The 25,723-nt window shown below is 46.2% G+C and overlaps 1 protein-coding gene across 9 annotated transcripts in view; it reads right to left on the minus strand.

Moving 5' to 3' along the window:
* Window positions 1-4,260: 4,260 nt before the first annotated feature.
* CTNND1 (catenin delta 1) overlaps window positions 4,261-25,723 on the minus strand; it is a 48,223-nt gene continuing 26,760 nt past the window's right edge. For 6 of the 9 annotated variants that reach the window (XM_090032100.1, XM_090032095.1, XM_090032092.1 and 3 more), the window contains 18 exons: window positions 25,143-25,214; window positions 24,381-24,539; window positions 21,855-22,387; window positions 16,128-16,591; window positions 15,841-16,024; window positions 15,310-15,427; window positions 14,548-14,701; window positions 14,166-14,183; window positions 13,714-13,782; window positions 12,025-12,152; window positions 9,309-9,459; window positions 8,869-9,061; window positions 8,573-8,687; window positions 7,773-7,860; window positions 7,238-7,285; window positions 6,885-6,985; window positions 6,467-6,553; window positions 4,261-6,256 (listed from right to left, as the gene is read on the minus strand). In XM_090032100.1, coding sequence (XP_089888226.1) covers window positions 6,482-6,553; window positions 6,885-6,985; window positions 7,238-7,285; window positions 7,773-7,860; window positions 8,573-8,687; window positions 8,869-9,061; window positions 9,309-9,459; window positions 12,025-12,152; window positions 13,714-13,782; window positions 14,166-14,183; window positions 14,548-14,701; window positions 15,310-15,427; window positions 15,841-16,024; window positions 16,128-16,591; window positions 21,855-22,387; window positions 24,381-24,503 — 2,559 coding nt within the window. In that variant the 5' untranslated portion in view covers window positions 24,504-24,539; window positions 25,143-25,214 and the 3' untranslated portion in view covers window positions 4,261-6,256; window positions 6,467-6,481. The remainder of the gene's footprint in view (window positions 6,257-6,466; window positions 6,554-6,884; window positions 6,986-7,237; window positions 7,286-7,772; window positions 7,861-8,572; window positions 8,688-8,868; window positions 9,062-9,308; window positions 9,460-12,024; window positions 12,153-13,713; window positions 13,783-14,165; window positions 14,184-14,547; window positions 14,702-15,309; window positions 15,428-15,840; window positions 16,025-16,127; window positions 16,592-21,854; window positions 22,388-24,380; window positions 24,540-25,142; window positions 25,215-25,723) is intronic. The other 3 variants (XM_090032097.1, XM_090032099.1, XM_090032098.1) reach the window with 3 other exon arrangements.

Genomic DNA, 25,723 nt, shown 5'->3' on the forward strand with positions numbered 1-25,723 from the left:
TTGTTAACCCATACTTTGATAAGTAGTTGAAGTTTTTGTGCTAGTGCTGTTCTACCAGCTTTGAAGACCTCTGCAGGAATGCCTTCTGGTCCTGGCGCCCTATTGTCCTTTGTTTAAAAGGGTGGGGGATTAGCAAGAGATTCCATTACTAGGTGGTGAGGGATGGTCTTGATGGTGGCAACAAACCTCCGATTCACAGTTGAATAGAATCATGAAATGCCCCTTCTAGTGTTGTTTGATGGCTCATGCATGACTTCTATTGCTTGAAATAAATTTCTTATGTCATGTTGATCAGTGAAACACTGGATCTCCATGGCTTTCACTTACCACCACTGGTTCTTGATGTCCCATAGCCTCTTCTGAACTACAGCTAAGCTGGTGATAAATTTCTTGTTTTTGCTGGTTGAAGGGTTCATTTTGCCAACTGCAGGTGGTTCTCTTCTGATGGATAAAGTACTAGGGTTTCCCTCATTATTCTTATCAAACCAACCTTGGTGACAGGAAGTAGAGTATCCAATTGATTCAGCACATGCCTTGTTTGATGCAGGACTTGGTTTGTGGGAGATATTAACATCACTGGCAGAGGCCTGCACATGACATCTTTCAACACTGAGAAGCTGGTGTGGAAGCAACAGCCACACAAAATTGACAAGCAGCAGCAAAGTGGCAAGGATATCCAAGACAAATCAGAGACATCCATCCTGTTGCAGCCCTCATCCACCTTCACAGCCACCAAGAATCAGCAGGCCCTCAAGCATGCCTGTTCCACCGTTGGGGTCTTCAGGAGTTTGGTCCATGCTCAGTCTGACACCTTGCCTCAGACCTGTTTGCCAGGGGAGACAAGAGTACAAGACTCCAGACAACATAGCTGTGAGGGTCACTGGAACACACACAAGCCTCTTCACCACAACAAGGTTATAGCCCAAAGAGAACTATTATCCACAAAAGTCCTTTCATCCACCCAGTTAAAATTTGATCTCCTTCAAAAAGTGTTTGGCATACATTTTTGCATCCAATATTATGCCCTTTAAGTTTCAGCACTCCTAGGATTCTTTATCCTTCAGTTTGTTCCCCTACCACACCATGCCTACAGTCTCTTCAAGCTGTAGGAAATCTGCTTTTAAACCTAATAGTTTTGGTGCCTTCATGGACTTCCCCATCTCAGAATTAGGACTTCTATCATATCATGATCACTTCCTTTCAAGTTCCCATCACCTTCCCATCTCCAACCTGCTGGTCAGGATAAGACGGATAATCCTCTAGTTGTATCCTCAGTCATCTTGGAATAGAAAAGTTGTCCTCCACACAAGTTAAGAATTTGATCAACTTGTTTTTGATTGATGTATTATTTTCCAGGCATCTGCTAGAACTGAAGTCTTATCAGTATCACCTCATATCTTTGAATAAAATTTACTATCTCCTTTAAAGAGTACCTCATCCACCTTTTCCTCCTGACCTGGCTGTCCATGGTAAATCCCCACCTTACTGCTGTATCTTTTATCTTCATGCTGCTGTGACCAAAATTCCCAGCATCCAAGCTGCTTTGTTTAAAGCTACTGCAGGTATAGCTATATGATTTTGCAGTATACACAATTCCTGTGCAAAAAAGTCCTGCAGCTATTACATAGTTTTCTAGCCTATACAACTGCATAGAAAAAGCTTGAAATCAAGACCTAAGTACCACATGGAAGTCAGGAAGCAGAAAACAAAAGACAAAGAAACTTCAAAAAGGTACGACTTTAAAACAAAACAAACCAACCAACAAACATTAAAATTTAAGCACTCTCAAGGCCTCTTTTATTATTATGAGTTATTTTTGTGCTGGTCAGAGACTGGGTTTACTTCAGTTACATCAGCTAAGGATCTGGCTGCTATTTTTATGTAGTGGCTCCTCCTCTCACAGATCTATTGGTTGGTCTGGATCACCAGGGACCCTGTTTTTTTCCTGATAAAAACAAAGTCCCCAATTTTCAGATTAGAAGAGTAACCTAAAATCCACATTTTTCTGTGATCAAAATGAAACACCACTATAAATAAATATAGATGCTAGTGGTGTTTCACACCGATCATGAAAAAGTGTGGATCTTGGGGGGGGGTTTTTTGTTTGTTTGTTTGTTTTCAGATTAAAAAAAGTAAACCCCAAGTCAGAGAAAACCAGGATCCCTGATCAGTGGTACTTTATTGCCCCTTTTGTTGAAGACTTATTTGATTTTTCACAGCATGCTGCCTATGGGCGTAATCAGCCCACCCATGCACCATAGGGTGAGCTTACAGCATTCTCTCCTGAAAATATGGAGAGAAAGGAAGCCCATAAACCAATGACACTTCAGAAGGGCCAGTTGCTGACACCCCACAACTGGCACCTGTGATGTTATCACAAAAAAAAAAAAAAAAGTCTAAAACACTCAAACCGCAGGACTGTTAACCAAACATTAGAAAAAGGTTTGTAAACCTTTTTAAAAAGTCCAGCTAAGGCATGCCATGGAAATTCCAATGCAGCCTTAGTTCTGGAAATGCCAATAATTCCTAACAAGATTCAGAGATGGTTAAAGCCCAAAGTGAGAGAGAGAGAGAGAAAGGGGGTGGGGGGTGCACAGACACCAGCCATAGCCTCCATGTGGAGTTATGCTTGCCATCTCCACATTGCAGAGCTGAGTGTAGGACGTTTGGCATTTCCCATACTTCTGGGCTTTCCTGGTTGCAACTTTTCTATTCCAAGCTGACTGAGGATACAACTACAGGATTATCCATCTTATCCTCAGTCTTCACAGGCAAGGTCACCTCCCAGACTACTGCACTAGGCAGCAGTTTGGGGAGGAGGTGAGCACCCAACAGTGGTGAAAGAACAGGACAGGGACTATTAGAAAAGCTAGACATGTACAAGCTCATGGGGCTAGATGCAATTCATCCAAGGGTGCTGAGGGGACTGATGAGACCGCAGACCCACTGACTGGCCATTATCTTTGAAAACTTGTGGCAAATCAGGAAGGTTCTGGATGAGCAGAAAAGGGTAAATATACTGTATATCTTCAAGAAAGGGAAGGAGGAAGATCCAGGGAACTACATACCACTAAGCCTCACCTCTGTCCCCAGAAAAAATGATGGAGCAGGTTCTCAAAGAATCCATTGCTAAGCACTTGGAGAAGAAAGTCATCAGAAACAATCAGCATAGACTCACCAAAAGCAAGTCATGCCTCACCAACCTGATTGCCTTCTATGACGAGATGAACGGCTCTGTGGATGCAGAGAAAGCAGTGGACATGATACACCTCAACTTTAGCAAGGCTTTTGATATGCTCTCCCACTTACTTGTGTAAGTAGGAGCTGGATGACTGGGACTGTAAGGGGAACAGAAGCTGGCCTGGATCATCAGGCTGAATGGGCAGTGATCAATGGGTTGAGATCTAGCTGGCAGCCAGTATCAAGTGGAGTGCCCCAAGGGTTTGTCCTGGAGCCAGTTTAGTTCAACATCTTCATCAGTGATCTGGAAGATGGGATGGAGTACACCCTCAGCAAGTTTACAAATGACACCAAGCTTGGGGGAGTAGCAGATACGTTGGAGGGTAGGGTTAGGATTCAGAGTGACTTAGACAAATTGGAGAATTAGAGCAAAGGAAATCTTGAGGTTCAACAAGGACAAAGTGCAAAGTCCTGCACTTAGGGTGGAAGAATCCCACCGGTACAAGCTCAGGACCAACTGGCTAAATACATTGCTGGGAAGGGCTAGCAATGCCTCACCAGAGGAGAGACAAAGCTGATCCTCTCTGAAGTGCCAGTCCTTTATTTGCTTTGAGGGGGGCAGCTCAACCATTTCCTATTGGCTGGGTTAAATGCATCCCTCACTCTGCCAGCTCTTGTGAATCTCAGTCCTTGGCATCCAAGTCTGCCTAGTCACACTACTGATCATTCAGACCATCAGTAAAATGTAAGCTCTTGCCTGGTTGTGACTTCAACTCCAAAAGCTGAGCACACAGAAGTTAGGCATGGCAGTACCAAGTGCTTGTGGATCTGAACTTCAGATACCAGAAAGCAGGCAGAATGAACACCACTTCTCATAACACCCCTGGAAGGTGGGAGTGTTAAAAAGCTATGCATTTTGCTCAGATACTATACCAACAGGAATCATACATATACAACAAATAAAAGACATCCCCCTCCCTCCTTTATATGGTCCAGCCAAAAAGGCCAAAGCCCAAGAGGGCCTGCATCTGATGCAAGTCCAAGATTTGTTCCAGGAGTCATTCTCTGTTTTCCCAAATACACACTTTAAAAAATTTTTATTTATATAAAAAATCATTTTGTTTTAAAAGCGTTACAAGAGCGGGCACAGAAATCAGACAAAGAACAGCAGACTCCTCCCATCCTCCCCCAGGCACTGGGGTTGTGGAGGAAAGCAAAACAAAAAAAACTGGTCAGTTACAGGTTCCCCACTGCAGGTGCTGAAGCAGTCTCTGGGGGAAGGAGGAGTTTTTGGTTCATCTGGAATTACAAAAAGAATTAGTGTTTTACATAATATGCAAGAAAAAAAGGTTAGACCCCCCCAGGGAAAAAAAAGCCTGGATTTGTACTTCAGTCCCATCCCAAAACAGGAAGAGGCTGGATGCAGCAGAAGAGGGTTAGAGGCACAGGAGGTCTCCCAGCCCACACATTTCCCCTTTTACAGTGCATGTGTCACAGGGAGAAGCAGGGAGCAAGAATCCCATCCAAGCACACAAGTCTACAGCAACCCAGTTCCAGTTTCTGGCCCTCAAGGGAGGATTCCAGTTGCACGGTGCATGGAGGGGCTGGGATCTCCTCGCCATGTGGAGAGAAGTGGACATAACACACCTCTACTCTCCTGCTGAAAGGAAGGGGAGGCAACGGCCCATTCACATGCACCCCTTCCAGTTGCAGCAGGCTGCCCCATTACCTACTGGGTCTGACTGTGGCTTTTGCCTCTCCATATCCCATCATTTAGGAGGTACAGATAAGTGACTATTTATTGCCTCCCATCTAGTCATTCCTGGGAATCCCAGCACCTCCATTCACCCAGTGTCAGTACAAAAAGATGTTAAAGGCCAGAATCTCAAGTGGAGAGAAGAACAGCAACTCATCTGTGCCAGAAAGATTCCCCACAACCCAGTCCAAAACACTCCTTATCTAGTTGGCCATGGAGCCTATGAGTTGGAAGAAACTATTTCACAGTGGCAAAGAAAGGCACGTGTCAAGAGAAAGAGACACTTGCATTCATCTGGTTTGTGGGGGATGGGGTTAGTTACAGTTAGGCTCTCCCTTTCTATCACCACTCTACCCAATCCATCACCTTCTTTCTCCTCCTCTACCTGCCTGCACCATAAGCCCAGATATCTCCCGCACTTTAAACAGCCAAAAAAGCCACATGCTCCTCAAAAGGAAACCCCACACCCTCGTTCTAAGATTCAGACTTCTTTAGGGATCAGGATCTGCCCCCAATCCTTGCTACCTTCCCCCGGTTGGCTCCTGCACAAATTCCTCCCACAGAACAAAAACAAACACAAACACATCGCCCATCCACAATGGCCGCATACCTAAGAACACCAGAGCATACAAGGAGTGAACAAACTGCTCCCAACCTGCCTCTTTCTCCTTTAGATGAGAAGAGATGTTTCCTGTCTGAGTGGCTCATCTCAAAAACAGACCCCCACCTCCACCCTCAATGTGATCTGACATCCAGATACAGTAAGTCATAGGAAACAAGTATTGCAATCAAATCGCAGGTACCCCCACCACCTGGAATGTTCCAGTATTCCTTGCATCCTCTGTTGCCAAGGGTTTGCACATTTTAGAGGCTAAAAGGAGGCAGCCTCTGTCCCCATTACTGCAAGCAGAACCAAAAAATGTCTTAAAGGAAAATGTAGTGCCAGTATAGCCAGTTCTGTGTTGTGCTGCAGGCCCAGCAGGAGAGGTGATGTCAAGGGAAGGGTTCTTTCAGAGTCTGTGTTAGTTAGTATCTCCAGTGAGATTCATCAGGAGTATTTGGTCTGCAGGAAGATTTGCTCTCAGAAGAAAAAAAGCGCCCAAGGATTGGAGGTGCAGTTGTCTACAGGAGAGGGTGTGGGGGCCCTGACCAAGTTGTACCTCAGCAGGGAGAGGCACAAAGGGTCAATCATTTGGCTGGATAGTTGGCACAAAAAGTCCAGCAAAAAAATAAAGGTAAGTCAGTCCATTCCACCATGAAGAGAGAGATATATTATAAACCCAAACTGAGCAGAGGCAGGAGAGAACTCTAGATCTTCTGCTGTGGAGAAAAGGGAAAACAGGTTAGCACCACAGAGAGTCAATCAGCAATTCAGCATATACCCAGCAATATCAGGGGGGTAATTACTGTCATGAGGAAGTGAATGATCAAGGCCTTGGATGAAGCTGCAACCTCAGCAGGATTTGATTTGCTAAGCAACACCAGATTAGCCCAAAATGCCAGTATCAGTCCTCCAACTTCTTAACTTACACAGGAGCAGGGGACTCAGGGATGTGCCATCAGGGGATAAACCACAGTGTCATCCTCCTCCTCATACAGGTTTTCCTGCCTTTCATCCTGGTGCAGACACATGCATTGTTAGTATGGAGATGGAAAGTAGGCAGGGAAGGAAGCAAGATAAGGAAGATGGTTTGGGGGAAAGGAGGTGGAGATAGAGCTTGACAGATAGAGGCAGAACAGAAGCAGACTAGTAAACTGTCATATGACAAGCAGCCAGAGTCCTTTCCTTGGCTACTTCCATGGTACAATCCAACAGACATTCCCCTCGGGTCATCCACCCCAACTACCATGATTCAGACCACCTCTACCCTAGGGGTTTCCCATACCACCCACAAAGCTGTAAGGCAGAAGAAGCAGAAGGGTGTTTAAGAAGCAAGCAATGCCTTACTGAGATCGGTGCCGCCTTCACTGGTTCCACATTGCCAAGATCTCCAGATCGGTCTAATGTCCTGTTGTGGTCTCTTTCATTTAGTGTGGAGTAATTGTTGTCTACAACAAGAAGAGAAGTCAGGCACTCCCTAGAAGGGGCACTTTAAAGCCTACATAAAGCTCAATGAAGACAAATAAAAAGCTAAACACTACTATATAAAAGCATCTTTCCTGACCTCTTATAAGCTCCTTGCTTTCCCAATGTTATGGCACCCACACAGCACAAACCAAAGCAAGCAGATGCAGAATCCTCCCCTCCTAAAGATACCCAAGTATTTGAGCTTACATAGGAAGCTGGCTAAAGGTTTTTACCTGGTCCCATGTTGCTCATCTGGATCTCCTCCCGAGAAGATTTCTTATCTAGACGAAGATGAACACAGGTATACCAGCGAGATCATACTCAGGATCCCAGAGATGTCTATTGGAGGCAGCCAGCTATACATCTAGCAGTTTCCCCATTCCCCAATAAGAACCAAGTTAAGCAAGCACAAAACTATTATATTCACTTGGACAAAAAAGGTTCTACTTTCACAACCCTAGCACAAGATGCTGAGGGGCAAGTTTAGCCCTGGATGAACAAGAGCTAAAGTTGGAGATTTTGCTACATTTGATTTGTACTCAGCTCATTTACACACAATTGGAATACACTAGCTGGAAACAAGCATTTGTACACCCATATCCACAGTTTCCCAACACCTCTCAACACATGGGCATCTGCACAAGCACGACCAGGGGAAATTGGAATATAATGGAGGTCAGCAGGCATCAAGAAATATGGGAAAGAAAGGTGTGCAAGTGGATGTTCTTCCCCTCCCAAACAACTGGCTTCTGTGAAAAAAGAGCATACCTCCTTTTTGGTTCCTGTCAATGAGTGGCAAGGTGCTGTCATCAAACGAGTTGCCTCCCTGGTTCCGAGAGGCATTGCTCAGGTTTACCTGGAATGAGAGAGCTGTCATATGCATCACACCAAGCAGACTGTCACAACCTTGATCACAGAGGGCCCAAAACCCACCACTCCCATATTCCCAGACATCTGCACTATCAGAATAAGGCTCCATCTGTTCAGTGGGGGCTCAGGCCATTTAGAAGAATGTGTGGCAATGCCCACTCGGCAGTCTTACTCAGCTGCGGTGCTCAATATTTAGCAAATGCCAGGAACCAGCTTGATGAACACACTTCTTCCCACCTGGACTCTTTCTTCTTGATAGAAAATTATTTTTAAAAAGCCACCAAGTTCCCTTGGCATTTGAATGCATTTGTGCAGTCAAGAAAGAAACTGAGACAAATGAAGATTTAGAACAATCTTAAAAAAATCTTTAGTCTGTATCAGGCTGAACACAGCTTGCCCAAAAGCAAAGGGAGAGTTGAGAACTGAAACCAAATCCTCAAGGTCACAGTCCAGTGTGTGATATATACAGGACACACCTCTCCCTACCATAACTGCAGTGGGAGCACCAAAAGGGCAGAGAAAGATCAGACCTATAAGGCTGGTGAACAACAAACCAGCAGTTAGCTAGAGTAAAAAAGTTCACAGAAAAGCTACAAGACCCAGAGGAGTGAGTGCTTCTGTACTGGGCACCTGGCTATCATATCACTGCTCACTCATCCCCTCCACCCTAGAGGCAATTCATCAACCAGTTAAGGTACCTGGAAGTCAGACTTTTTCCATCCTTCCTTCTCTAGTGGCTTCCGCAACTCCTTATACCCCCAGATTGTCTGCAGGACTAGGGCTGCAGCTCGGACTTCTCTCTCTGAACGGTTCCTAAAGAGGTCAAAACGAAGATAAAGACAGGACACAAAGTACTTAACATTCAATCACTTCACAACATTCTCCACAGAGACCTATAAAAGGCAGGGGGGAAGGGAGGGAGGAGAGAGAAAAGGTAACCAGTGTACTTGCTCAGTTCCAACCATCACACCCCTCTGTCTTATAATGCATCTACCCTGATTTGTTGATCAGCACCAGCTTCTCAATGCCTTGTGTCTCCCGCAGTTTCTTTGCGGCCTCCAAGTTCTCCAACATGACCTCGTTGACTGTGTTCAGGACTGATACCACAGTGTCCTCAGAGAGGTTCTTGGCTGGTGTCTGCTGCCCACCTGGCAAGTTCTTCACTAAGTTGGGGATAGCATGTTTACCTGGGTTGGGGGACAGGTAGGAAAGCATTTAGGTCAGAAGGTGCGCAGAACAGAGCTGTCAAATAAATGGTAGGAAGAAAAAGGAGAGTCTAGGAGTGTCTGCCAGCCATTCATGCATGTCAAATGCTTGGCAACGATCTGGACTTCAATACTGTTCTGCCTGTTTAACCCCAACCCACCCCTCAAGGACCCATTCTGGAAGATGCCCCAGCACCTACAAAGCAGTCAGCTTCTTCATGGCCCTTACCTATCAGCTCTTTATTCCGAGGATCCACTGCCAAGTTGCGCAGAGCCCCAGATGCTGCTTTCACTACACGTTCATTGTCATGGTTCAGCAGGTCGGCAATAGCAGAAAGCCCTTTCTCTTGGCGTAATGCCGAGCGGATGTACCGACCGTACTGCAGGGACATGGCAAAAAGCAGCGTTACCAGAAGAGAGGCAAGCAGAAGCCCTTCCTTCTCAATCACACTATACCATGTTGTGGTGCTGCAATCAAATTGCATGCGTCATCCATTTAAAACTTTTCCACAAGCCGCTACAATCCCATGGAAGGAGAAGCATCCTATCCAGTGGGATCACAGGAATCGCCACATCCAGTAAGTCAGGTAACAAAAGGACACAAAATGCTAGAGAAGCTGTTCAGAAGCACTGCCAGCCCAAATACCACTTTAATCCTGTGGCCAGAAAAAGTGGTTAAAAATTTCAGTGCAAGCTCCATTAAGGGCTCAAGGGCCAGAAACCCATGAACATCATTCTGATTCAGAAGAGGTAAAGCAGAATGTGATAACTGACCATTATACATTTCAATATATTCGAACACTGCCCAACTCATTTGCTTCAACAAGCAGGTAGTAATGTCCACAGATTACAACATGTCATATAAAGACCAGGTCTTTATTCCACGTGTTGAGCTCTCATCTCCTCCATTTGTATTGTAGCTGATGCTTTCCAGCTTTGATGGCTGTCAATGCTGCCTGTAAGAACCCTAAGTTGGCTATTTCAGCAAAACGTCAGATGTTTGTAGAGACTAATACCAAGTAGTCTTTGATTAAACAGATCCAAGTGAAACATTTAAAATTAAACTACTTGGAACCAGAACTGTTGCAAAAGCTATTCCACAGGGACTTGGATCAACCAGCATGCAGACTAAATCCATCATGCTCCATATCATTATCTAGAACCAGAAAGAAACTCTGTGGAACCAGTCAGTCATCGGAGAACAGCTATGCTTCTTGCCTGTCCCTCCAAAGCAACTGGTCCTAGTCACCATCATGGATAGGATACATTGCAGGAACAGCCACTGCCAAACTAAGCCAGACAACATTTGTATAGAAGCATCCAAGGCCTTGGCTAATTCAAGGTCTACTGTGCCAGGCACTACATGGGATCACAGCTTGAAATGGGAACTATCCAAGAGGACTTGTATTCCAAAAATACAAGTCTGTTATGCAGACACAGTCACATGAAGCCCCTAGTGCAGGGATAGGCAAAATGCAGCCCGTGGGCCAGATGTGGCCTGCCAAGCCATTCTATCCAGCCTGTGGGGCCCCTAAAAAAAAAAATTTAGAAAATTTGTATTTATCTGCCCCGGCTGCCTGTCATGCAGCCCTCGATGGTTTGCCAGAACTCATTAAGCGGACCTCTGCCCAAAATAATTGCCCACCCCTGCACTAGTGATTCAACCAATACCTAAAAGGTAGCTTTAACAATGGAGAAAGTATTCTGGAGAATGGAGAAAGCTCCAGAAGACAGGTAAGCCATGTGGAAAGCTGTTACTTAGTTTACAGAGCACAAAAAGATACATCAGGGCACAAAGAGCTATTTTAATTGGACTCTGTCACCTAGGATTCTTACTGATATCACTCAAATTAAGCACTAAGTGCCCTCTTGTGGCCCAGGGTAGCAAGCTCTTAAATTGTTCTTCCCTGCAAGAGCTCCATCATGATACTCTTTTCTCAAGAAAGATTCATAGACCAGAGGTTCCCAACCACCGGGCTGCAGCCCAGTACCAGTCTGTGAAGGGTTGGCTGCCAGGCTGCTGGCAGTCATGTGTGGGATTAAAGCTAGGCAGCAGGGCAGCCCCAGGAGGGAAGCAGCCAGCTGTGTGCCCAGTCCCACTTCCACTGCCATGGCTGCTGCAGCAAGGCACGGCCTGTGCAGCAGGTACCAGAGCCCACACTGGGCCAGGCAGGACTCTCCAGCCCCACCCCTGGCCGGGAACGGGGGGATGCAGGTGGGGAAACGCCCAGGGCAGGGAGGCAGCTCCACTGCTTGCTCCTAGGGAAGGCAGCAGAGGCCCTTCTCCCCAGTCAGCCCTAGCTGGGTCCCCCCAGGCCACTACCTGCACAGCCCCCTCTCCTGCAGGGTCCTCCAGTGCCCGCAGCTGCAGTGCCCCATCCCAATCCGAACCTTGCAACCCACCCACCATGTAAAATTTAAATATGTAAGCTTAAAATATTTGCTGGTCCACAGTATTAGAAAGGGTTGGGAAACACTGCATAGACATTAGGGCTAGAAGGGACCTCATGTGACAATCAGGTCTAGTCCGCTGCCTGAAGGGCAGGAAGTCAGCTAGGGTCAAAGGATCCCAAGCAAGATACACATGCATACGAGTTCTTAATGTTTTACTGGAATAGCCTTAAGTCAGCTATTACAGGCAGCACTGGCAGCCATCAATCCTGGAAAGCATTAGCTACAGCATGAACAGAGGGGATAATCAAGAGCTTGGCACTCAGAATAAAGACCTGTGAAGAAACATGGACTGTTTTTCAACTGTGCTGCTAAATAACTTTCATTGGGTTTCCCCCATATTATGTACTAATGGCAAATCAAAAGATAACAGCGTCTGAACTTCCACTGCTTTTGTCAGCATCAGGTGGGTGACCATGACTTCATCTGGCATAGTTCCCACTGCATTTTTAAAAGCAGACAGGAGGAATGTTACCTCTTAGAAGGGAACTCACCGTCCAGCGACCAGCACATAGATTCTGAATAGCACCTGCTGAAGCCTCCAGAATGGCAGGGGTCTTGCTCTCCTTCAACAATGAGATGTATATCCGGACTACTTCTGGCTGGAATAGGAGCTCATAACCTAGGTACAAGACACAGGAAGTTCGAACAAGCAAGAAGTTAAACGCAATCTGAAGCATTAAGAAGAGAACATACAGCCTGTTTAAAAGGTCAAATAGGTAAGACGCAAAGTATACACACTGGCTCTCCCCACCCTAATGACTAGAAGTTTGAGGAGCTAAAAACAGTTTTTGGAAACTGCCACTTAGCACTGGATGCTTAAAGCAGCATAGCGCTGACACACCTATGCTTACTGAGAGAGTATCTTCAGCAGTCTAATGGGGTAAAAAAAAAAAAAAAAAAAAAAGGCACTGAAGCACCTCTGTTGCTTGCTTTGCAAGGCAGATGGTTAGAATACATGATTACTCATGAGGATGATATTTTATTATCTATCTGATGTCAATGCCCTTTTAAGCCAGGCCTTATACAAGGCCAAGGTTGGGTGTGGTGATTATCCTAACAGCCAATCCTTATGGCATCAGAAGACAGATGACTAAAGCCTTATCACAAGAGACCTGGCAGAAAACAAACCAGTTCAAGCAGCTGTAATGTTTTAAGCCTTCTCCCTGCCTACAAACTCCCAAAAAATGTCATCACCATTCCATGTGCATCCACAACTGTACTAGCTCAGAGCAGGGCTTCAAACTGGTTCAGCCAGAATTAAACCAGGTTTTGGGCATTTCCACTATAGACTGGAAATGCTCGCATTGCAGTTACATCCAGGAGGCCCTCCACAGAGCACTATGCAAGACCAATGCTGCAAAAACGCTTTGCAATGAGCAGTGTCTCAACACAATGTACAAAGGCTATTGTTCCTTCATGTGCAGTGTGCCCAAGGTTGAATTTATCTGAAAAATATTAAAAAGGCAGAGATTTTTATATTTAAAAACAAACAACCCACCCACTCCTATTTCTCCATTTGTTTCCCTTTCCTCTTGCTGGAAAGTTGGGTGAGGCACAGGAAAAAAAATATTCAGTTTTTAAAATAAGTCCAAACTGCTATGAACCAAAAATAGTCCTTATTCCAATGAAATGAGAGTTAGTTTTCAAATGCTAAAATGTTTTACCTTTCTAACCAGCTCTAGGTTTTTCTACTTTCATAAGAGCACAGGATGTTTGCCAAGATGGTGGTTTTTCAGAACAGAAGTTTTTTTGTAGTTGTAAACAGCTACTGAAAACCTGATGTAAGAGCTATAGAAACTTATCCTTGCCCCATGTCAGGGCATGTTGTTCCAGTTACATTTCCAAGTGCTTTACTACCCTTAGTTTAAAATCACCCTCAAAATCTCTCTAAGGTAAGGAACTAAAATCTGGTAGGGCAAAAGAGCAAGGCAAAAAGGCAAAGCGAGATGCCCAAAATTAAAGACTACTACGGTATCAGAATTAAAGAGTTTTGGGCTTCTGCCCACACCACTACACCATCCTCACCCTTAAACCAAATGGATATCCTCATCATCAGCAATATTTTAATCTTATTGTATCAGTACCTCTCTCAAGGAAGCCCTGCATTATTTGGTCTATGTTAAGCTCTCCAAAAATTGAAGAGGAGTGGAGCATAGAACAAGCACACTACAGAACTGTACCTTTTGCAGGTGTTGTTCTTTTGGGAAAGTCCACTGTATCAGCACCAGGATCTTCTGGAGGTTTTTTGCCTTCAAAAAAAAAAACAAAAACAAAAAAAAACAAAACAAAACAAAACAAAAAAAAAACAAAAACAAAAAACACACAAGGCTTTAATATACATCCCATCCTCCATTCCCCCCACCCCTCCTCTTAACTATCCCTCTTCAATCCAACCAATGACTCGTTAGACATTACATTTGCTTCAGAGAACACACCCCAAAAAAAGAAAAACGTAACACTGAGCTACCAGCTTCTCCCCATGGGAAGTGCTATGGGGAATGAGCATGGACCTCTTCAGCTAATATAGGGAGCATGCGTGTCTAGCAAGATAGGGAAGAGGAGAGAGCTAAGAGTACCCAACGAACCAAGGGAAAAAGGGGGAAGGGGAGAAAAAAATCCAAGGCAGACTCACCTCTGGAGAACCACTCGTCTATTGGTGAAGCGGAGAGAGGGACAGGAGAGAGAAGAGGCAGAAGAGAAGAGATGCCGACAGGATCACAGATGGTTTGGCAGAAAAGCGGGGGGGAGGGGGAAAAAAGGGACATGGAAAAGGCCTGGAGTTAGTGGAGATGTACTCATCACCACCCAAGGCAATCTAAACCCACCATGCAGGGCATTAGGCCCTATAAGCAAAGGTTGGAGATGCAGCAGCTGCTGCTGTTACCAAAAGGTTTCTCAAAAAAGGCAGCGATTTTAGCCCTCTAGCAGATTATTTAACATCAGAGCAAGACAGCTGGAAGCTTCACTCCTTCTCCCACCCACCCTTAAGGTAAGCATCAAGATCCCTGACATACCTTTGCCTTTCTTGGTACCAAAGCAGCTGGCAGCATGGGGCCCAGCATTATTGGTGGGGTTGAGGGGAGTCTCCTGATAACGCTCAGCGTGTGGGATCTCATGATGGACTTGGTATGATAAGTTCCGGAGCAGACAGACACAGTTTTCCACCAGCTATGAATGGAGGGAGGTGCTTTCAGTGAGAAAAGCTTGCCCTAAACCCACCCTAACCTCCTCAGAGCAGAGTGATTAGGATTGTGACTTGAGTACCAACCAAGCCAGGAAGAGGCTGAAATAGCTCAATTCAGGGCAGCCTCTTCCCAGGCTTCAGGTCATAGACCCAGGGAAATCCCTTTCAAAATCCTAGAGCTGCACCTCTGCTACTCGGCTCAAAATCTAGTGGCCAGCAGTCAAACACAAAGGACACTGTAGCTTCCAAATCATGGACTCGCATTTGGATTCCATTAGTTCATAGAACGCTTTGCTTCTGGGCACAGGAAAAAAAAGAGCCAGCCCAGACTTCAAACCCTCTTGAAACTCAATCTAATGCCATGCCCTACCCCCCTCAGTGCATCATATGGCTTTGCATTCCCTTTCTCTTCCAGCTTTGAAAATAATCTATGCTGGCACAGTGGGAGCAGTCACAACTATGAAAGAAAAACATGCAGATCGGTCAGTTCTATTTCTGATCCTACTGGCATACAGGGAGGCCCTGAACAACAGCAGAGATGCCCCAGTCCAGATTAATTGGCACACCGTTGCTCCTCTCTCCACACCATTACCTTGCTGTCAGAGTCTTTCTGGCCAATCTCTGACTGGACAATGTATATCAAGGCATCCACCAGCCCATCACACTCGCGCAGTTTCCGACGAGCCTCACTCCGCTCAGAACTCACGTTTCTGGGAAGGAAGAGTTGGATTGGGGGGGGAGCGGGGGGGTGAGAAGACCGTGGTGGCAGCACCTTATTGAGTTTGAGAAAGCTGAAGGGCAAGCCAACCCACATTCCCACTTCTCACTGCAATGACTAGTCAGGGGGAGGGGAAGGAAGGGAGTGAAAGGAGCTAGGCAATCTAGAATAAGGAACAACTGTACGTGGAAATGGAGTTACGTGCCCTCTTACCACCCACTCTGTTCCAGAGGCCCGGCCTCAATATAACCTCAAGGTTCAACCTCAATTTATCCAGACACTAAACCTCCCCTGAAATATCTGTATCCTAATTTCAGGAACCCCATCCCTAAAAGCTGCCATAAAACAGCAGCAACCCTCCTCTCCCCACAAAGCACTTCAGCTCAGAAGCCACTTCTCTCATACCTAAGGCAGCCAGCAGTGTTGGTGAGCACCGACTCCCACTGCATGTGGCGGGGTTTAGAGTCTTCATTAGGCTCCCTCTCCCAGCCAGAGCGCGGGATGATGACCTCATCAGTTAGAGCATGCAGCGCATGGTCTACAATAGCCATCTTTATTGAGTCATGGGAGGAGAGATTCCATAATGTCCCTGCAACAGCACACATACTTAAGACCACAGCACTCCAAAGACAGCCCCGCCCCTTCCACCACTTCCTTTGCCCAGCCAACCCATCACTCATATTCTCCATTACCTGTGATGACCTCTGTGAGGTCCATGTCACGGGCCTTGCGCAACAGCCTCACCAGGGCAGGGACACCATCACAGTTCTTGATGGCTATCTTGTTGTCTTGATCTTTGCCAAAGGATATGTTCTTCAGGGCCCCACAGGCCCCATAGTGTACCTCTTTCTTGGGGTGGTCCAGCAGCCCCACCAGCACAGGTATCCCCTTCAGCTTACGCACCTCTGTCTTCACCTTGTCGTTGCGGTAGCAGAGGTGCTGCAGGTAGGCTGCTGCATTGGACTTTACTGCATCCAGCCGAAAACTCAGCATAGCTATGACTTCAGGCAGCTCTGGCTGGCGCCAATTGGCAGGTGGTAGGCCTCCTTTCCGCAGACTGTCCAGGCTTGCCAGGCTACCCTGTTCATGCTGTGCCAGGGGGGCCCAGTAGTACTGGTCAGGGGCCACATCATCCACCAGCATATCTTCATAACTCCTACACAGGGGAAAGAATGGACAATTAGCACAAGGACCAAGACCATTGCCTCCATGAAAAAGCATAGGGCTACAACTCCAACTTCTAATGCAAAAACAGCTGAGCCAGGGTGACCTGCATTTGGAGGCTAAGATTTTTCAGGGCCGTCTGCACTCTGTAACGAAGTTCCCTGTCTTCCAAGAAGAAAACATTTTACATGCCCTTTTCAGTTCCTGGCTTCTGTAAGCAAAAGTTACTTGGGGAAGAAAGTAAGTTGAGGATCCAGAAAGCCTACACTTGTCTACTGAGAGTCAGACTGACCAAGATACAGTCTCCTTCTCCTCATAGTCTGTATTTCAATAGAGGGTGGAGCAGCTTCTTTTGCCTGGGCAGAGGAAAATATGAATAAGATACACTGTCCAGGGCAATAGTAGCCATTTCTTCTCCATCCCTCCCAAACCCTGCTTTTTACTTAGTTAAATAAAAAGACTGAAACCTCTTGGAGGCAGAGTTTGTTGAACTGCATGTAGTCTGACAGGATCCAGATCTCAGTTAGGACTTCCACAGATTCTCTATCAATAAGCAAGATCCAGAAGCAATGACTAGGGATCTACTCAGCTTATAGCAAGACAAAGCAATTTTTGCAAACATTTCCCATCAGCCCCACCCCCTGCCACCAGTTGGCAGAGGGGCATATGTGGTATAGTTTAATAGCAAATGCCGCAGAAAATAAATAATATGATAAATCACATTGTATGAATCTAGATTTAAATCCATTAATATACATGTATACATAATAGGAGTTGTAACATCTTTATGTAGCATTCTACAAAAAAAAGTTTACAAATACTAATTAATGCTAGCCTCAGTATAAAATGTTTTCACTTCACTGATTGGTGCCTCCACTTAGTCTGCTAGTGGCATAGTCTAATCATGTTAACAGTCTCTGTATTTCAATAAGCATTGGGACATTCTAAAACAGTGTATTATAAAAAACCCATTTTGTAAGTTGATTTCATGAGAAATCATGGCCAATTAAATATTTCCTTGCAATTGCAGACAATGCTGTTGCACTTTCCCAAGTAGTTCCGTGCTCTTGCCACTAGAGGGCATGTTAATGCCAAAAGTCTAAATCCAAAGAAGTTAGGGGGAAAATGATCTACGGTTGGGCAAGCCTACCTTCTTCACCTCAGGGACAGATTGCTCCTAATAAGTATTCTCTAGAGCTTAAGCCAGGTTTTAAGTGTTTCATGTAAAGACCATTATATAGTAGTTAGATGGGTACAGTTCAACAGCAGGATCGGATTTTAAGGGCACCCAGTTTATACAGGGCACAAATTGCAATCTTGACACTGTATCTGGACATTTCATCCATCTTTTTGGCATGGCTTATTGCACAAATGACATGAGACACACCAACAAGCACAACTTGCCATCACCTTTTTATTTAAGAATACTTAAATGCAGATTAGTTCAAAAAAGTTTGAGGAAAGCTCTCTGTCCCACCAACTGGAGGAGGATATTTGCAAAAGCAAAATGGTTCTCTGAACTAAGTGGAACTCAAATCTTGGATGCTACTGTTCTACAAGTAAGACTGCATTGCCACATAGGAACTGCCAAGGGAAAAGACTCATAGAAACATTTAATGATCTTGCAGTCATCACCGTAGCCTAGGAAATTGGGAGAAGATGATATTTCCCATTTGAGCCACATTAGGCAAGTTGCTCCATCTCTAAGCTAACCTCATCTACGAAACAGGGACAATTGTATCCGACTGTATGTAGTACTTGGCACAGACATCCCATTTTTGGCTGGCATTTCTAAGTAAATGACAAACTTAACATCACTCCTGCTAGAGAGACATGAGGCAGCAGGATGTGTAAGTGGCAAAACCCATGTGAAGGTGTTAATTCAGTCCCTACAGTTTTGTAACTATATTTACACTTCCAAAAGGGGTGGGGGTGGAAATCAGGGCAAGAGGAAAAAGCAAAACAAAAACAAGAGAATTTGGTCTCCCAAACAGCCCTCAGCCTCAACAGAGCAAATTTTTTTTTAAGTCAAATATAAAGCAGACAAGCAAATGGAGACCATGCTTTTATTGTGTATTACATTATTTTATATTAAATAAGGAAAGCTGAACTAAGATGCTTCTTGAAACACCTTGTACCTGCAATATCCATACAGTACAGCTTCCACCACACAACTGCATTACCAGGGCTACCTTCATAACTCCATAGGATACCAAACTCTGGTTCAGCTTTGCCTAGAAGAGTATTTGGCTAAAGCTGTGGGAGCCAACATTTTTTTTAAGCAGGTGTGCCATAGAAATCAGCCCCACTCTCCAGGTGTCACTGAGTCCTTCCCCAGCTCAACTGACTGCTCCAATCTGCTACTTTGTTTTTGACTTCCTGCACTGTGTGCTCTACCCAATTTGGTACTCTTTTCTACTCCCTGCCCTGCCTGCCACTGTGCTGCTTGTCCTTTCCCCACTCTGTCATGCATCACCCACAAAGCCTGTCAGTGCCACTTGTGGCAGGCATACCATAGGTTGGCCACTCCTGGGTTAAATCATACAGTGCTTCTTTGCATCTGACCTTAAGTGTAGAAATTTCAATCTTGGGAGCAGAAGCAACTATAGGAGTCCTGGCAGCAGGAACTCCTTTACTTCTCAACAGAATTTTATCCCAAAACTAGTACCCTAGTCTAGTTCCAAGTACATGCCATAATCAATAACATTCTTCAAGACATACTGATTAAATGTTCTTAACCTGTTAGTGCAATAGGCATAGCTGTGTCTCACTCCATTATAGCTTGTGGTTACATATGGAGCTTTTACAGCCAGAGGATAGGTCAGGGTCCAACCAGAGGTGCAGGTCAAGATCACCTATGCATTCCAGTTGGAGTGGTTAGTCAGAGATCTGAAAGCTATTCTGCTGGAGCCAGAGTTGATTTTATGGCTTTGATAACTTAAAAAAAGTGACTGAAGATGCATGTCAATCCTGTGACCAGCAGCCACTGACCATGGTGCCTCAGTACTTCTTTAGCCTTACAGGTTATAGGCACACACACACACACACAAGCAGCAACACCACAGATGGCCAACATGCTATCATCACAAGATTTGATCCAAATAGCAAGGCATGCTACACAGTTGTTGTCAAGAAACTGTCAATAAAATTTATAGACTCCAGATCAATGAAGTCTTCAGCATTCTGGATAATACCACTTTCAAATGACTTTTGCTACAAGGAAAGCTCAACTTGTTTCATATCAAGTCTATCAGTCAGACTCAAGACAGCCTAAGTACTTCCACTGAAACAGAAGAAAAAAAAAAAAATTTACAGTGATTGTGTCTCATTCCACTGCACCTGAAGTTTTGTGCATGCTCAACAAGTTGCTATAACACATGTCAAATGGATCCATGTCCTTCATACTGATTACAGCCAGTAGAGACAGTAGGGAGATTCTTAAACTCTGAAGGAGGGCAAACTGCCAAACACACAAATAAGTTAGGCCATTGCTCAACAAACATCTCAGGGGATATTAATCTTGCCAGTTAGCCCCTAAAAATAGGAGGTTAAAAGACAGGATGGTAATTGAGAAAGTTGTGGTAAGTCAACTCCAACAATGCTTGGATTCCACATATTTCTGTGATCCTTATCAGTCTGTACAGAGACCAAAGCACACTCATGGGACTGGGAACTAGAGTACAAGGGAAGTGCAATCGTGTAAATTCTACAGAGTTTGTCATTCCAGTGACCACAGACTGCAGGATTAAGAAGTGATGAACAGAATGACACTTGATAAGATTACACCAGCAGAGCCCAAGAGACTGGGCTGAGGGGCTGCTTGATCCTTCTCTCCCAATGTACCCCACCACCACTCTGTTCTCCTGGCCATTCAGCATAAGCATACAGCCAGAGACAACATTTGAGGAGCTGCAGCATCCTTATACTTTGCTTCATCTTGCCACTAAGCCCAAGTATGTGAACCATCCATAACTCACTTGGGGGGGGGGGAAAAAAGAGGAGGAGGAAGACAGACACACCATGCACACACAGAGGACCACTGTCATTCAGTTAAGAGTTCTTCTAAGATGCTGGGGCCCCAAGGATCTCAGACTAGGTTAAAAATCAAGGAGAAAGACCCCTTCTCAGCCTGGATGGGCAAACAAAAAGACATGCACACATCATGAATATAGGGAGGAGTTGCATGTTTGAGCCCTGTGCTGGCAGAGTTCCACTTTGAATTCACAATTCATTCCCTTTAACAGGCCAAGCTGAAAACTATGCAGGTCTCAACTCCGTGAAATTCTACGTTCAGTTAAACTGTTAAGCAAGAAGGGAGAAAGATCTTAAATCCCCCTCCTCAAAATAGCAAATTGTCTAGGTTCTTAGTTAGTGTAACAGTATTTTAGCAGCTTACCTGAGACACCAAGTCTCAAGTCATGAAAGACGCACCACTACATATTTTTCCAGTATCTAGTAGGCTGCTCCTCCCATCAAGTAATCACTCTGATAATCAACTAGAGAATGATTGAACCACCCAAGTTAAAAAAAGCCCTGCTGTCTTTAAACAGGTTTGACAGCTGCCCATCCTGCTAAAAAGTACTTCAAGGGGCTGTATCCCTCTGGTAGTTTGTGAGATACACCTACCTAGTGACCTATCCTCATTCAGCCTAAGCCTCCCCTGCAAGTCTCTATTTCTACAGGCACATCCTGCATCCCCAGTTCAGTGATAGTTGAAAGTTGAAGACAATGCCACTTCAAGATGAGGCTCATCTCTTTGTAGAACCATGAAAAGAACAGCAGTTGTGGCATCATTACAAAGTAGGATGAGTCATGATGCAAACTTTGCCATAAATACTTTGTTCCACCCAATGGGCTGGCTGTTACAAAAGGAAAGTGCCCTACCAGTTTGGAGGGGCTATCAGACAGTGCCAAAGAGAACAACCAAGGGGCCCGGAGCATCGGAGCATGAAAGACTTTTCCTTAAAAGGACTGAATATATGGGTAGGGAGGCAAATAATGGGAGGGCAACGTTTAGAATGAAAAACCCACTGAGCTGTCCTGCTGCAGGAAGGAAAGTTCAATTAAATGTATAATTTTACTACCAATTAAAATACTCACAGCTATAATTAGAGTCAGGCATGTCTCAGCAGGTACAGAAGAGCCACCCCAACACACACACCACCCTCTGAATCAGCCACCACTGGGCACCAAAGGCAGGGATAAAAGGATAACCAAAAGACCTATGTTTCAAGTATACCAAGCGTGACAGATACCTGAGTCGTCGCCGGGGATCCGAGGGCGTCCCTGCCCGCCTGGCTGTGCCATAATCTGATATCAGACCATAATCCATGTCATCATAGCCAACGCTGCGCTGGTCATCTTCTAGCCCATAAGGCTCTGCATGGAAGCGGTTCAGGTCCATGTTGCTCCCCCCTACTCGCACCTGTGGTTGGGGACCATAGACATCCTGCCGGCTAGGGGCCCGGTAACCATCCATGGAGGGACGGTAACGTTCATCAATTCGAGTCACACGGGACAGACTGCCGTAGTTGTGATCACTGCCAGGGTAGCCATCATCATAAGGGCGACTGTAGCCATCTGGGTAGTGGTAGTTGCGAGGGAGCGTGGCAGTGCCAGCCTGGCTTATGTAGCTGCCAGGTCCACTGTTGCCATTTTTACGGAAGTTCCTGTCCATTGTCTGGACATAGTTATTGGTGACAGGTGAACCCTCCAGAGGTAACCCATCTGGCCCAACAGGAACCTGCTGTACTGTCCTTGTGGTCACAGTCTTCACTACTTTCTTTACCTGGAGACATGGTCAACACAATGTTCTCAACTTAAGATTGCATCCTGCTGATCCTCATCATTCCCAAATTATGCACCCCCTGCCATCCTAGTCCCAGGCTCCCTCAGCATTTCCTCCAATCCAGGGGTGGGCAAGTCTTTCCTAATATCCAACCTAAATCTCCCTTGCTGCAACCTGAGACCATTGCTCCTTGCCCTGTCATCTGTCACCCCAGAGAACACTCCTTCCTCTTTTAATTACCTGAAGGGTAGTTCCAAAGGTTACTATCAACCCCCCTTCCCCCAGTCTTCAATTCTGCAGACCCAGTTCCCTCAGCCTATCCTCACAAGTCATGTGCCCCAGCTCCCAAACCATTTTCACTGCCCTCTGCTGGACTCTCCCCAACTTGACTCATCCTGTCCGGGGGGAGGAGGGGGAAGGCAACTGGACAGTACTCTAGATGTGGCCTCACCAGTGCAGAATATAGTGGAATAAATCACTTCCCTCAGTCTGCAGGCAACAATCCAATTAATGTAGCCCAGTATGTTGTTAGCCTCCTTAGCAACAAGGGCACACTGCTGACTCATATTCAGCTTATTGTCCACCGTAACCCCCAAATCCCTTTCTACAAGGCTGCTACCTAGCCAGTCAGTCCCAAGCCTGTACCATGGAACAATATGACGCATTGCTAAGGGCAGGACTATGCACTTGTCCTTGTTGAACCTCATGATATTTTTTTTGGCCTAATCCTCCAATTTGTCTAGGTCACTCTGAATGCTAACCCTACCCTCCAGCATATCTACTACACCTCCTAGCTTGGTGTCATCCGTGAACTTGTCTTCCAAATCTGCAAATTTGTTCTGCTTTTTGTTTGAGTAGTGTATACAGAGGCAACTGCATTAGAGGGAGATGTGCACGTGTGGCAGGCTGCCCACACGGTCCCAGGAGCTGGCCAAAGGTGGTGGGGGCAGGCAGCGCATGCAGAGCTCACCTGGACAGTGCAGTGCAGTCCACCCCCACCTGCCCCAACCTTCATCCAGCCTGTGGATGGCGCCGAGCCCCAACCACTGCCACCCAGGGGAGCCTGTGCCATGCTCCTGCCTGCACCAGTCCAACAGCACCACCCCAGCCCACCCAACACGCACACCTTCCCAACAGGGCTGCTGCTGCAGCTGCCCATCTATTATATGGCTCTCCTCACCTCCAGCCCCTACTGCATGACTCCAGGCAGCAGGTTATGCAGGGAAGGTGTGGGGACATGTGCTGGGCACCACACACCCAGCTAGTGGAGAAGCTGCAGCCAGGCAGTTCCTGCCCCAACATGCTGGGCTCCAGCTCCTGGCCACTTTCCACCCAGAGCAATGAACAGCCATCTGCAGGCAGGTGGAGTGCGTGGAAGGCAGCCAAAAACTGGAGCCCTGCATGCTGGGGCAGAAGCCACCTGGCTGCAGCTTCCTCCAACCCACCCAGCCTGGCCGGACATGTGGTGCCCGGCACACATCCCCACACTACCTGGAGCAGTGCAGCAATGCCAGGAGGAGCCACTGGAGGCGGGGAGAGCCAAGCAGTACCCAGGCAGCTGCAGCCAAACTGGGAGCAGTCCCACCACAAAGTTGCATGCATTGGCCAGGACCAGGGCACATAGGAACATACCACAGGCTGCCCCAGGCAGGAGCAGGAGGGTCTTGGCCCCATGAGAAGCACTGTGTGGGGAGCCATGGGCCAAATGCAGTCAACTAACAGATGCCCACCTGCAGGCCAGATCCAATCAGTTGGCCTCCAGGCTGTATTTTGCCCACCCATGCTCCAAATCTCAGCCTCCTGGCCCCATGCCTGGTTTCAGTTGCTATCACCAGAGAAGAACAAAGACAGCTTAGAGTACAACCCCCCTCCCCCCACCAATGTGTGTGCATGCACACACACACCTTTTAGGAAAACAACACCAAAAAAAAAAAAGCACCAAAAAAGCCAGAGTCTTCCAACACACTCAGTATCATCCTGCCTCATTCCTCACCGTGGTTTCTGTGCGCCGGGTAGTCCCATCATCCGATGTTTCCACAGAGACAACCGACATGGCACCCTCTGGGTCCTCTTCCATGGTATAAGTCTCCTCCACGATCTGGCCTGGATCCTGCATCCTTGGGATAGTGCTGTATAAGAGATGGCTGTGGTCCTATGGCAAAAAGGAAAGATGGATCAACTAAGCCCAGATGAATTAACTCCACCTCCCACACAGACAGATGAGACCTAGCTCTTGTACCCAGGCCATAGGTCGGGAAAGTGGAAAAAGCCCCATCTTTCCTCACACAAAAGTTGTCCAAGCATGCAAGCAACTTATTGCCATGTTTCCATCTCCTGAAAAGGGAGGAAGGCACCTACAATTTTTATGCCCCTGGGTACTGGAGGAACCAATTCTTCCATGCAAGCCACTCAGCTTAGAGGTATTTTAGAATCCAACCCTCATCTTCACAGGCCACACTCCTTACAAATGAAGTGAAATGACTGCACAGGATGAGAGGTTATGGGGAGGGGGCCAAGACAAGGCTTTTTGCTGAATGGAGGGGTTGTCTCCTCAGTGCCAAATCTGCAGTCATGAAGGGAAGCAAGCACAAGAGAGGAGAAAGAATATGCAGAACAGGCAGTGGGAGAACCTTGCACCCACCACCTCACGAGGCTTGTCCCTGTCCCTTCTGGAGAGGAAGTGCCAGAGGAACCCTGAACACAGAGTTTGCCATTATCCAAGAGCAGATAACACCCTCTCACACCATTCCTTTACCTGGGGTCCGTTAAGTTTCAGATCTGGAAATTTCTGCCTCTCCAGGTCAGCATCGCCCAGGAAGCGGCCGTTCTGAAACACAAGTTGTAACAGCATGCCCATGAAGCTAGCTACACCATTATCCTGCTGCCCAAGTAAGATGGGTCAGATGCCCCCCATGGCAAAGGCTACTCAAGTTTCAAATGCCCTTCTCACCCTAGTCAGGCCCAAGTGTTGCAGGAGCCAGTTGCAAGACCCTAGAAGTGTGCCAGCATTGACTCCAAGGAGATTCCACATACCCTACGCTCTTACTCCCTTAAGTAAAGGAAGCAAGTGCCCTTGAGGTAGGTGCTGAACAGTCATGCCAAAGACGGATCCATTCCTCAGGATTTTTACATCTTTCTTTGATATGGGAGCAATAGGTCATAAGACATTTCAGCATCTCAGAAGAATTAGGGGGAACACCATGAATAGTTTCAAGCAGCAGACCACTGTACTATGGGTTCTCACTCCTTCTGATGACTTGGAAGCTAACTTTACTCCCACGTATTCCCTGCAAAACTCTTACCCTCAAACAGCACCTTCAAATTTTCTCAAGTAGA

The sequence above is a fragment of the Crocodylus siamensis genome, chromosome 2 (assembly GCF_052110815.1).
Source record: "Crocodylus siamensis isolate JL-2025a chromosome 2, ASM5211081v1, whole genome shotgun sequence".
Taxonomy (NCBI): Eukaryota; Metazoa; Chordata; order Crocodylia; family Crocodylidae; genus Crocodylus; species Crocodylus siamensis.